The 13,957-nt window shown below is 37.2% G+C and overlaps 1 protein-coding gene across 2 annotated transcripts in view; it reads right to left on the reverse strand.

Moving 5' to 3' along the window:
- Window positions 1–2,692: 2,692 nt before the first annotated feature.
- Window positions 2,693–13,957, reverse strand: part of LOC117292969 (fibrillin-1-like) — a 93,678-nt gene continuing 82,413 nt past the window's right edge. The window contains exons 71-81 of one of the 2 annotated variants that reach the window (XM_033775150.1): window positions 13,729–13,842; window positions 11,880–12,368; window positions 11,077–11,190; window positions 10,349–10,471; window positions 9,755–9,880; window positions 8,762–8,881; window positions 8,351–8,446; window positions 7,043–7,159; window positions 5,617–5,779; window positions 4,924–5,031; window positions 2,693–2,912 (exon numbers count right to left, since the gene is read on the reverse strand). In XM_033775150.1, the coding sequence (XP_033631041.1) occupies window positions 2,831–2,912; window positions 4,924–5,031; window positions 5,617–5,779; window positions 7,043–7,159; window positions 8,351–8,446; window positions 8,762–8,881; window positions 9,755–9,880; window positions 10,349–10,471; window positions 11,077–11,190; window positions 11,880–12,368; window positions 13,729–13,842 (1,652 nt within the window). In that variant the 3' untranslated portion in view covers window positions 2,693–2,830. The remainder of the gene's footprint in view (window positions 2,913–4,923; window positions 5,032–5,616; window positions 5,780–7,042; window positions 7,160–8,350; window positions 8,447–8,761; window positions 8,882–9,754; window positions 9,881–10,348; window positions 10,472–11,076; window positions 11,191–11,879; window positions 12,369–13,728; window positions 13,843–13,957) is intronic. The other variant, XM_033775151.1, reaches the window with a different exon arrangement.

The raw sequence follows: 13,957 nt of genomic DNA on the forward strand, positions 1-13,957 counted from the left end.
TGTATTTAGAATCAAACAAATCAATTACCATTATTACTTGGTCCAATACATTGACAAATTTTCAGAGTTAAAAATAGATAGACTGACAGTTTGTGTGTCGCAGCTGATGTATTTTTATATATGTAGCCATTTTAATGTAGTTGAATACAATTGCTCTAGCAGCAACTCAAAATTTAATAAACATAATCTGCCAAGTACAGATTTAAAATGAAGCATTAGAAAAATAAATAAACTTTACAAAATTGCTGAGGTAGGCCCTACTTTTTAACAAGTTTCATTAAGTGAACTTTGTATCCAATCCATATTCCTTAATAATATGGACAAATTAAGTGTGCATTATTTCTACGATAAGGCGTCAATTTACTTCTATTCATCAGCATTAATTTGAAGGTAATGGAATTTTGTTGAGTGTTATGGAAAGGGTAATGTGTGTCGCCCTAAAATTGCGCCTGGATATTCATTCGTCAGTAGGTCTTTACCTTGTAAAAAAAACCAAGGTAATTCTGGGGTCAATTTGTTCAAATCACAAAGCCAGAAAAGTGAACCATTTATAACATTTTCTTCATCTTTCACAGTCATTGACAAAATCACACGCTTACGCCATCCTACTTAAACAGTCAGTATGTTTTGTAGTGGCGAGCAATACAGGGGATTTGTGAATTAAAGCCAGAGTTATTAAAGGATCAAACTTCGTGTATCACAACTTATATACACAATAACAAACCTGTGAAAATTTAGGCTCATCGGTCATCGGAGTCGGGAGAAAATAACGGGAAACCCCACCCTTGTTTCCGCACGTTTCGCCGTGTCATTACATGTGTTTAAAATAAATCCTTAATTCTCGATATCGAGAATTGATATTGTTTTAATGTTTTCTCAAAAAGTAAAGAATTTCATGGAATAATATTTCAAGAGAAGTCTTTCACTATTACCTTCTGTAAACCCTGTAAGTTATTTGTAAATCTGTGAACTTTTAATTTTTCTTCTGTACAGAAAGTGTCAAATGGCTTTAAAAGATTCGTTTTTACAAATCCAAACTCATGTAGATATAACCATATAACATATAATTTGTGTTAATGATGTTATGGTGAACACAGTTCTCTCTCACATGGCCTAAACAGACAGGTACGTTTTGTCGGTTGTAACCAATAATGGTTTCTGCGAATTGGTTACCTACTGGCAAATGACTGCAACAGTTATTGGTGTATGACCGGCAAAAGGAATCCTAGAAATGGCCCCTTTGCACATAGTAAACAACTTTAATGCATTCAAAAAATGGTATGAAATACAAGATATGAAATAACACCCATAACGCCCAAGGTACTGGTATACTAGGCTAGGCTGTGATGTTGGCGTGTCAATTTCTGGGTCAATGGTTCAACCCAGACTAAACAGGGCATTCGCAACTATATGGGTAATCATGGTAATATTGGGAACTTGTGACAAACAAAATTGTTCGGTATTTTTACAAGCTAAAACCTAAATAAAAATAGGCCTGTATAGGTGTATATGGGTAAAACCAAAAATTAATAAAAATAGGCCTACTTTAAAATTATAAAAACGGTACGGACGATATAACCGGTTCGAAAATTGTATATGCCTCTTTTGCTTTCAGTTATAACAGAACAAATTAACGATTTAAGAGAAAACTTGATGTATAAGCGAAAGGTTTAACTATTTTAAAGGAAATAAAAACTGCCATATATGTGGAATGTTAAATAAGGCAAACAGAACAAAAAATCTGTAAAATTTCCCTTTTAAATTGAGTTTGTGTAACATAATATTGTGAAGTTAATATCCTGTGAAGTATGTCCGAGTAAAATCGAAAATATTCTAAGGCCTACTAAAAGAAGACAAATTGTTATTTTAACAGGTTTAATAAAATATGTACAATGGGCATCTGATTTGTCAGTAGGCCTATAATAAATTTATTTCTCAAGAACGTACCAGTTTCATGTTATCTCAAAAAACAAATCGGTAAAATCGCATTGACTTCCACATTTTGTTGCGAAAGTTCATTTTACCATAAAAGTATTGCACATCAGCCTGCTCTAAACAGGACATGGATAAACACATTGTACACCCCCCCCCCCCCCCACAGACAATATCAAAACAATCAACTGTTTGACTACCCTTTTAAATGTGATGATTATTCAGAATCAGAAATGGACCTATTTGCTTTGTTTACCTACGTCCAGCGCATTTATAATTTACCTGAACTATTTTCCATAATTCACACATCTTCAACAAATCCTGACAAAACCCTTCAGTCCTTTCGCAAATTACTAACAATTACTTTGTTGTAGATACACACATAATATATACAAAAGCTGCAATTTACACACAAAAACGAATTTAAGCAACCAATAAAGGACGATCTCAAATGTATAGACATTACAGTTGTCTAACAGCTGGAGTCCATAGGAAACATAAACAAAATATAACGAGTCTCTTACCTCACGTTAAAACATGGTAAAAATGTTTTTCTACAGAACGCTTCTAGCCAAATTTCTGAAAAACTCGGGGTCAAACAAACCTGCGCGACAAAGGAATCGTAACGTCAGTGGCGGCTATTTGGTGTGGAAAATAGCGCCCTCAGTTTGCCAAAGCTGGAGAACTGTGTTCACACCGAATAAGCCGTTTTTGACTCTCGGCTGAAAAAGTCGCGCGGCCGGGTGTATTTTTGACTCGAGTTATTCGTTACTAAATGCAAATTTTGAGAGTAAAATGGTTATTAACCGGTATCTACGATGTCTATTTGGCTATAACAAGGTAATAGTTGGAATATTGAGATCATCCTTTATTGGCTCTTTAAAAATGAGTAGAATATTTAGATGTTACTCGTCGGCATTTCATCAGTGCTGACAGGCCAGGGCTCTTCCCGCGCATTCAGATGAGTTACATTCGTTGCGCTACAAGAATAAAACAAAAAGAGAAATATAAGAAAAGAGCAATGAATATGAGACAAATCAAAATGTGAACCTGCTGTTATTAAAACTTGGTGTTTATTTCAAGCTATAAATAAGCTGGAAAGCCAGGTTTTTCTGTTGAAAGGGATTGGAAGACTAGCAGGTCCAAATAACTTTATGTAAAGAAGGAAAGGAAATGTTCATGCCAATTTGACTAATATTTTTAAGAAAACTGTGTCCTAGACCACTGAGGGCAGGTCTACTAAAACAACACATTAAAATGTCATAGATAAAACAAAGGATTACATAAGAAATAATCAAATAGACTACAGGCAAGTCTAATCAATGCTCAAAAGGGACAACAATATTATCGCGATACTAAGGTAGAATAGTCACATGTCTAATTACAAAATCAAAAAATTTCAGGAAAAAAAACCCAAATATTAGCGCGAGGTCATAGAGAAAAGACCAACAGTCTATGCTTAGGTACACTAGTGGCAAGGCTATACTACAAAACATACAAATATGCAGAAATTACAAAAATATTATATCTGAGCAAAACATAAATACTCGGAAAGAACAAAAATATTATATCAAAGATCAGGACAAAATAATTTCATATCTAACTGCAAAACACAAAAACTCAAAAAGAACAAAAATATTATATCCGAGACACTAAGACAGACTAATGGCAAGTATTATTATAACAAAACATAAATATGCGGAAAGAACACAAATTATTATATCTGAGATAAAGACAGACTTATGGCAAGTCTAACTGCAAAACACAAATAATATGCAGAAAGAACACAAATATTATATTTGAGATAAAGACAGACTAATATAATCACAAGCAAGTATGATCACAAAACATCAATAAAGAAGAAAAGTAGAAAAGTTACTGAGACGAGCTGCAGAAAAGAATACAAACAAAACATTAATATTACAGAGAGGAAAACACATTATGTAATTAAAAGATCACATGTGGGTTCAACAAACCCAACTTTTTCTCTACCAATACAGGCAAGCCTGTACTGAGGTTATCATTAAGTTTATCATTTTTTTTATTTGAAGTACATTTTTTGTAAGTTCTTAATCTGTAGTTTGCAGTGTTATCAACCCAAATTGGCAGATACAAAAACAAAAACAAATTTTGTCAATCAAGTATTAGAAAACATGTAGTACAATTTCAAGATCTGTTCGTGGCAGTATGCAACTTTGGTCAGAACAATATTATGCAATTGTGCAATTTACCTTTCAGTTAATCAATTGTGAAAAACAGTACATTTGTAAACATCATAAAACTTGTTTTCAGTTGGGAATGTATTTAGTAATGCCTTCTTGTAATGGTCGTTTTGAAATAAAGAGAATAAAGCAAGTTCTTCATTGTCAAAAGTGTACAATTTTTTTCGAGACAGGGACACTGTACTAAGAAACTTCCAGGGCAGTAATGAATGTTAACTATGACAACTAATATTTTTAAGTTAAGCAGAACGACACACTACTAAGCAGTTTTGGGCTGTTTTCAATTTTGAATCAAAATTTTGGTAATTCTATAACAAGCAGAATAACACTGTACTAAGCAGTTTTCTCAGCAGTATTCAAATTTGACCAATTTTATGATGTAGCAGAATGACTATAAGCCTTTTTGAGGTATGGCGGACGTGATAGGAGAGTGTACTGTTTGGTTTAGTTGTATACCCATAAGTTTACCCAAACCGTAATAGTGTAATAGTGCATTGTGTCCGCCATGTCTCAAAAAGGCTTGTTTGCTATAGCAGTATTCAATGTTCAGTCAAACAATGAACCAATTCTACGCAAAGCAAAATGACCCAAGCAGTTTTCTTGACAGTATTGAATCTTGAATTAGACAAAGTGACATTTCTCTGCTAAGCAGAATGACACTGCTAAGCAGTTTTCTTGGCAGTTTTCAATATTGAATCCAAAGTTTGCCCATTCTACGGTAAGCGGAAAAGATACTAAGCAGGTTTTGTTTTGGCAGTAGCTTGCTAACCCTGTTTGAGGTAAGAGTATGTTACCCATCTCCATCTCCCGAGGCTGCGAGTCCACAAAACGGTTGTTTTCCTCGTAGTCTGTCAAATGGTTCTTATCCTCGTAGTACCTGCATTTAAAATGTTCAGGATGATGAGAAATACTTTTCTTTAAAGAGTACATTTATTCCAGGGGAAAACCCACGCAGTCAAGTAGGGACTGAAAACCCAATCCAAATAGTGCCCCCAGCGGGATTCGAAACCACTCTCCAAGAGGTGGAAGGCGAGTAAAGAAACAACTACGCCAACTCGAACAACCCAACCGTTTCCAGTTTCAAACAAATTTGCTCAATTTTGGAACTCGAGCTCTGGTGTTTCTGTTCAGAAGAGTGTGGGTTGGAGTCCAGTTCGTGGCACTTGTGTCCCTGAGCAGGACGGTTAACTGTAATTGCTTTTCTCCACCAAGGAGTAAATTGGTAACTATGAGGGCAGAGATGGTTCTGTGATTAAATTAGCTTAGTAGCGTCATATTTGTTGCAACGGCTGTATACTCACTCCCCAGCGAGTTGAGATGGTTTAAAGTATTGATTAAATGGGCTAGTGACCAGGGGTAACAATGTTGGAAGCGCTTTAAGACGCCCTTGGGTGTGTAAAGCACTTTAAAAAACAGAATTCTTATTACTATGATTGGATTAAACTGTCATGATGCGACTCACCGGTTGTCGTAAGACTTCCAGGACCTCAGCGCGATGAAGACGAGGAGTAGGAGAAGCAGAAGAGCCAGAACACTGATGAGGATGATCCAACCTATGCCGAGGGTCTGGCCGGTGCTTGATCCAGTGCCGTCACCGTTGGCACTCAGCTGAGACGTGTTCGGATCTGAGGTACGAGATGTGAAAAACAGTTGTTGAAATTGAGGCAATGAGAAGGATAGCAGGGGTCAATTTTGCAAAGAGTCCTAACTTAGTCGTAAATTAGTCGTAACTTAGGACTATTCCTTACTTATAACTAGTCCTTATTTAAGACTAATCCTTACTAAAGACTAGTCCTTACTTAAGACTAGTCCTAACTTAAGACGAGTCATAGGACCCTTTAGGAGTTATTAACAACTTGAGATAAGACTAGTCTTAACTCTGTGTGAAATCAACCCTAGGATGGACTGAGGCCGATTTCACAAAGAGTCAAGATTGATCTTAACTGCAAATCAATCGTAGTTGCTTAGTAAAGTTTGATGTGATGTTTTGTGACGTTTGTCTTGTGATGGATTTTATTGCTCTGGAAGTCGGCCCCTGGACATGCAACTTCGTAAACAACTTCTATTTTCAGATAATCCACTTTGGGTATAACAGGGATTCCATACCTTACTCATAATATTTATTTTCATAATCAAAAAAAGTATTTGAAAATGCTGCGCATAAGCAATATGTAAAACACATCAAAAGTCAAAAGGCAAATATAGTCGTTAAATAGTTTGTCAAGTGCCTGGAAGCTTGTTTCTTCACAAATTATGACATTATATCAATCTTGTATTATTATTATTAACATTAATAATTTGAAACAATGGAGGGTGAAAACATTACAGAGATGAACAATAGTGACAAAGGGGTCTAGATAAATACATACAAAATCACCAGAAAAGGGGTAAAATTGCATGTAAACAGCATTTATCGATGTGTGCCCGGCAGGAAGGCATAAGGCTCTATGCCCTTCTTCCAGACACACAAAGTACATTTTGTCCCAATACCAGACTCATACATTCATATACATTTATTTACATACTTTTAAGAAATATAATGATGAACACATGAAGTTATTGAGTAAAGCAAAGGTAACAATATGCATGATAAATGAAATAAATAGAGTATAGGGCTGGTTTGATCAGCAGAAGATTGTAGAAAACAGCAACAAAAAAAACAACAAAAAAACAGACACATAAACAACAGGATAAACAAACATAAGGGAAAAGCGGATCCCACTTTGCAGCTAATGATATTCATATTTATACACACGTATTTATAAGCATCAGTTCAGGCTGTTAAAATGTACAATGATGCAATCAAAAACAAAGGATTTCCTAGGATCTAAAAGAGTTATATTGTACAATTTTTGTTTGCATTTTCATTTTTTAGTGGTTGGTCTGACCTCTGAAACTGCAGGTAGCTCCGGAGAAGCCAGTCAAGCAGACACAGCTGAAGTAGTTTTCCCCATCGATGCATCTTCCTCCATTTTTACAAGGATTGCTCAAGCATTCATTGATATCTAGAAATTCCAAGGAAATCAATAATAAAAATGATTCAGATCTGTCGCCTAATTAAAGACAAAGTGTAGGGTTGTCAGTTAAAGGCACTGGACAGTATTGGTAATTACTAACTGTAAGCATAAAAGCATACTTGGTAAGGAGCATGAGAGCCGTTGATAGTATTAAACATTGTGAGAAACGGCTTCCTCTGGAGTAACATAGTTTTTTAGAAAGAATTAAGTTTGTTACCATGCTAAAAAATGTGCATGATTTTTACAATTTTTTTCTCGCCAATTTTTTTCCCGATTTGTGTCAGCCCAAAAAACTCTACATTTGGTATAGGCTTTCATACACTTTTCAGGTTATTTAACAAAGTAAAAAATTGTTGATTTTTCCAAGAGGCCAAAATTAAACACAGAAAAAGTATCATGCCTGGAAAACAAAACAAAGTCCAATGAATGGGAGACTTTGGGACACTTGGTGGCAGCAGACTTACCAGGTAAATTTCCAGGTATTTTATCTGGTAAGTCTGCTGCCAATAAGTGTCTCAAAAGTCTCCCATTGTTCTGTGTACTGAACTTAAGCCTACTTCATGCTATTCGTTCTTTCCTACCAAGTTGAAATAAATTTTGGTAAATGGGATAGTTGCGGGAAATAAATACGATTCCTCAGTGTCAAACCTCAGTTATGACAAGCAAGTCTGAGTCAACTCATGAGTCACCAAAAGTGTGACTCGTCAAGTTGGACTCTGGAGTTTGGCTCCTGAACTCCAATTCCACAACAATACTTGTAGAGGCAATGATACCCAACCTCGCTATCATGGGCAGCGCGCCGTATCATGCTAGCTCTGCGTACGTCTCTAACCCGAGGGAGGGAAACTCCAATCCGTGTCTTCAAAAAGCTCTATATGTCAAAATGCGTGCGTATAAAGATGTACGTATTCACGTTTGCGCGACTAATGCCCAACACCGAACGGATCAACCACAGGACTAATTGTAGTATCCCATATATTTGGATATTTTGGAGTTACACTTCCAGGGGTTATGGTCGAGCAAGGCATGCTGGGAAAAAATGGCGCGGCGAGATCGATCACCCCTGGGAACGAGGTTGAATGATACCTCACGGGATTGTTCTCGCCAGAAAAAGACCAGCGATCAAGTGTTACAGTTGATGCTACTCGTGCTGGACTCGGCAATTAAGTTAGTACTCACTGACTTCACAGAACTGTCCGGTGAAACCTTTGCTACATATGCAGTTGTTGGCTCCAAAACAAATACCTCCATTCTGGCAGATACAATCTTGCGTTGCTGTCACCAACAAAGAGAGAGAGAAAAAAAGTTGTAAATCTTTGACATTTTAAGAAAAAAGGCAAAGGGGAACAAAAAGTCTTCACTTAACATAGGATATGGAAGGTTTTTTTAATTTTTATACTCACCACTTAACGCTAGAAACAAAAGAAATGTAAACAAGGAACTACATTAAAAAATAAAAATAAATCATTTCCCTGGGTCCTTATTAAAAGAACCTTCTCTGAGTTAAGACAATGGACAGTTGAACGGCATGCCAAAATCCTCAACAACAAAAAAGGCTTGAAGTGGTCCAGGGACAAAATTACCACCAACCTATTTCGCAGAATGTGCCGATATAACCGCCAGGACAATTGCACACAACGTTTCCTGTAGCGTCCGAACAGACTCCCCCATTGTAGCAGGGTGGCGGCGTCCTTGCACAAAGGGCTAAAGCTGCAGAGCAAATGATTAGTCAAGAAGTTTAATAATTAGGGCTGGATGTCTACGGAAATATAAGGAATTTCCAAACAGTGTCTTAAACTTTTAAGTAAATTTTTTTATGAAGACGTAAGTTTTGTGGTGTTGTTGAAAATCTGAGTTTCTATAATTTGCAAACTACAAGTTAAACACTCTTGTCATGTCAACAAGGTAAGTTTATATTATAGACACAATCTTTGCGGGCAACTTGGGTTTTGGCTTCTGGCTGTCTCAAGCATTCTGATTTGTCTACAGAGCTAAGTAGTTGGTGTAATGATGATGTTCAATAGGCTTATCACATGGTGTTAGATGGGATTAAAATCCCTGAAAAATAAAGAAAATGGAAGGATTGAAACTCCTGTGTGCTTTGAGACTAGACTGCACGAATTCAATAGAGGGCGACAAACAATATAGTTGATAAGCATATTGTACATATCATTACAGTTCCCTGATGACCAATCTTGAAAGGAATTTAAAAGAACTATGCGTACTGATGAGTGGTTTCAGCGATATTTTCGCAAATTCCATAGGAATGCATTCAAATGATGACTTTCTTTGACCATATAAATGGTCGTCTTTTTACTGTGTGACATCATGGGGAAGTATTTTCATGTGGGAAGTAAACAATTGTAAATCAGTGTGCCACACAATAGGTTAATATGTACGAATGTATGATTTATGTAATCACAATGTGTCTTGTGAAAGAGAACCTCAGTTAGAAAACATCTTGTCTTGGTGTCATAGAATTTATTTGTTGAAATAGTTTGTTTTGGCATGCTACTACTTTTTTTAAATGCTATTTTGACAAACTTTTAAACTAGCACCATGTGTTATTATTGTCCAACTAACCAGATTCGCATAGTGTCCCCGTGTAACTTTGTGAGCAAATACACAAGAACCTTCCGTCAATGACATCGACACATTGAGCTCCATTGAAACAGGGGCTGCTCTGGCAGGATCTGGTGCCAATTTGGACTGAAAGATAAAAACAACGGGGTTCAATATGGGAAAAGATGTATAATAAAACTTATAGCGCGCACATATCCACGGATAGAGTGCCCATCTTACAATATAAGTTATCACACAAGCGCGAGTGGAATACGGAAAAATATAGCACGTCTGCGTCCCATATCCACTGAGGCCGAAGGCCGAGTTTGATATGGGACGCAGACGCGCTATATTTTCCGTATTTCCACGAGCGCGCGTGTGATAATGTATTTATCTTCAAGCAAACTTGGCGCAACATAGAACACACAAGACGCAGGTAGTGATATTAACCGTGCAATATAGGTTTTTATCACCACTCCATTCTGCGAATCTGATTGGAGAAATAGCGCGCACTTGAAGATAACAACACTAATATAATAGCTTTAACAAAAATTCACAAATTTACACATAGAAAATAATGGAATAATTGGCATTGGCCCAAACTGACAATCTTACCAGTTTGCTGACAGTTAGCTCCGGTATATTGCTGTGCACAACTGCAGACATAGGACCCATCAGTCACTGCGTGGCAAGTCCCTCCATTAAGGCACACAGTACCTTGGCACTGAGTGGAAGTAACTGTAAGGATAACAGTATAAACCCATAACTGTTAGTGTGACGACCTTCCCCTGAGACTACCCACTTTGAAATCAAAGATTATGAAAGCAGTTCATACAGAAAGTAGCTGTAGGCCACAATGGTTAACTAAAGGTTGACCATTTTGACTCAAACCCAGGCTGGTCGACCATTGGTTGACTACTGTGGTCGACCATTTGGAACCAGCCTCGAGCCCATGGTTTCTTCACTGGTCCCAACAGCATGTTCCATTCTAACATGTGTTAAGCGCAGAAGGGAACCAGTGACACTTTAGCGAAAAGGTGGATGGTTGACTAGACTACCAACGAGTCGTTTGGGTGAGTACGTCACTGCACATGTGCGTTGCTAGTCTGTGGTCGACCACTGGTGGACTAAATGTGCGCACTCGAACTTGCTCCTATCTATAAGTGTGATATAATTCCGTTGAGACTAACCACCATGAGAACAAGGATTATAAGCAGTTTATACAATTCTGGGGCAAATTGCAATGGTTTTCAAACTTTGTATAATTGGGAAAACAATCTACAAACCAGGCCTGTTAGGACAAGTTTAACATCGTACATTCTCGTTTGGATAAGTATGCTCACCAAGTTCACAGTTTGGTCCCTGTCGCCCTCCTGTACAAATACAGACGTAGCCGTTGATGACATCACGACACTCCCCACCGAACTGACATGGGGAGCTTGAACATTCATCCACATCTTTAACAACAACAAAGTTTTTACCATCAACAAAATATCAATGATTATGGACAAAATGGAATATTTGAAAAGACACATGACTCCAAAGGTTTGTACTAGTACAAGTCAAGAAAATAGCATTTCAAATTCTTATACATTCACCATTGTTTACTTCGATTGCAAGAACCAAAATGAGGAAATTTAAACATGACCATATGCACCATGTGAAAAGTTTTTTCTTTGCTTCCAGTAAAATATTGCCAACAAAAATGATATCCTTAAAGACGCTGGACATTGGTATTTGTCAAAGACCATTATTCTCACTTGGTGTATCCTGTCATAATATATTGCCAAAATAACAAATCTGTGAAAGTTTTGACTCAAAGAAAAAACACCAATGTTGCACAAATTTGTGTGCTTTCAGGTGCCTAATAAAAGGCTTCAGGCCTGAAGTTGTTATTATTTCTTTGGTGATAAATAACCACTTTCTTAAAAACCACAATACATCAGAGGGAGCCCTTTCTCACAATGTTTTATACTATCAACAGCTCTCCATTGCTCCTTACCAAGTATGTTTTTATGCTAACAATCATTTTGAGTACTAACCAATAGTGTCCAGTGCATTTAAGGAAAATCAATGGCAAATTCTAAGACAACTTCTACTTAAAGTTTTTACGGTCGTACAAAGATACAAACTGACAATTATTTACTTATTTCACATCTGTCTCCACTGTAGCCTCCCCGACAGACGCAGTAGATGGATCCCTGATCCCCACGTATAACGCACATCCCTCCATTAGAGCAGAGTCCCGCGTCGCACTGCGATACCACAGCTCCGGCCAACGGCACATCCTTCACCGTGATCGAGAACCCCTTCCCAGTCTGCCACTGATCCGACGTGAACTTCAGCCACGCGTTGGCATCGTCGATGAAGAACGGTGCGATGAGCCCCGTGCCGGACTCTCGCATGACGATGGAGGCCGCGTTGGCCGGGTTGTTCCCGTGGCCAATCTGGACGATATCCTGTTCGCATTCTGTTTCCAGGTCGTCGATGGTGAAGCTGACTCGTCGATTCGTGGAGGAGGCTATGATGTTGTAGAGGCAGTTCAGGTTATCCATGTAGTTGTAAGGGTAGTTTGGGCTTGTGATTCGGATTTCTTGACCCTCGGTCAGAGCGTATTGTTCGTTACAGTTTGAAGCTTTGGACATAAGAGGAAGAAGAGAAATGTTAGTTTCCATTTGAAGAGATATTCAAAAAGCCGTGAACAATTGTCAACATGAAACTGGTACACAAATTATAGGAGTGCAATCTAATGACTGATTTTAATAAGCTTTGGACATAAGAGGAAGAAGAGAAATGTTAGTTTCCATTTGAAGAGATATTCAAAAAGCCGTGAACAATTGTCAACATGAAACTGGTACACAAATTATAGGAGTGCAATCTAATGACTGATTTTAATAAGCTTTGGACATAAGAGGAAGAAGAGAAATGTTAGTTTCCATTTGAAGAGATATTCAAAAAGCCGTGAACAATTGTCAACATGAAACTGGTACACAAATTATAGGAGTGCAATCTAATGACTGATTTTAATAAGCTTTGGACATAAGAGGAAGAAGAGAAATGTTAGTTTCCATTTGAAGAGATATTCAAAAAGCTGTGAACAATTGTCAACATGAAACTGGTACACAAATTATAGGAGTGCAATCTAAAGACTGATTTTAATAAGCTTTGGACATAAGAGGAAGAAGAGAAATGTTAGTTTCCATTTGAAGAGATATTCAAAAAGCTGTGAACAATTGTCAACATGAAACTGGTACACAAATTTTAATAACAGCAATCTATGGACTGATTTTAATATACTGTATAATAAAATCATCCAATAGATTAAAAGCAACACAAAGTGTTTAAAATTTAATAGTTCATTATAAAACCTGAGCTTTCTGGAAAATAATAGTAAGCCGAATCTGGTGCCTGAATCTATCAATAAGGTACTCAAAGGGCTTGAACAGACAAAAACATTTGAAGACAGGATTTGATTTTTTTTTTTATTTTTTTTTTTTTTTAAAATTATGATACCAAATTTATGTAGCATTTATGGCAAACCAATGATATTCAGCAGCCACTGCCAGGAACATCAGAGCAAACTCCTTAATAATAGTGTCTTGCTTAAGGACAAAAGTGTGAAGAGTCCGACTCAAACCCACACTCTGCTGATCCGAAGTATTATGTATAAGAACCAAGTAGGATTTGAAACTTTGCATGGTGGAAATACGATATGAAAAAGTTTGCGATAAACACCATGTTATGACTATCACTATAAATGAGTTGCGGTGGTTCTGAATAGAACCGTTGGTTTCAACTCAACGTTTCGATCAGTATGCTCTGATCGTCTTCTGGAGAAAGCAGAATTTATTTACCCTTGACAAAACCAATGATATCTGCAAAATTTTGTATTTCAAACAATCTTTCGTGACTTATAAATTTAAGAAAAAAAATCAATAAAACTCAAGAAACTTCAGAGACAGAGGACTTTGTCTTCAAGTGCTATGGATACTCACTTAATTGGCACTGGGTACCAGCGAACTGTTCTGAGCATGAGCAGGTATACACGGAGTGCATCTGGTCGAAGACACAGTTACCACCGTTGCCACAGGGAGGTGAGCACAACGTAACTACCAAGACAACAAAAAACATCATTAGACGATATCTTAAATGGGATTCAAAATGGCTTCTCAGAATCAGGGGTCCAATTTCAAAGAGCCACTTTAAAAGCACACAAAGTAGGTA

Source organism: Asterias rubens, chromosome 7 (assembly GCF_902459465.1).
Source record: "Asterias rubens chromosome 7, eAstRub1.3, whole genome shotgun sequence".
In the NCBI taxonomy this organism is placed as follows: domain Eukaryota; kingdom Metazoa; phylum Echinodermata; class Asteroidea; order Forcipulatida; family Asteriidae; genus Asterias; species Asterias rubens.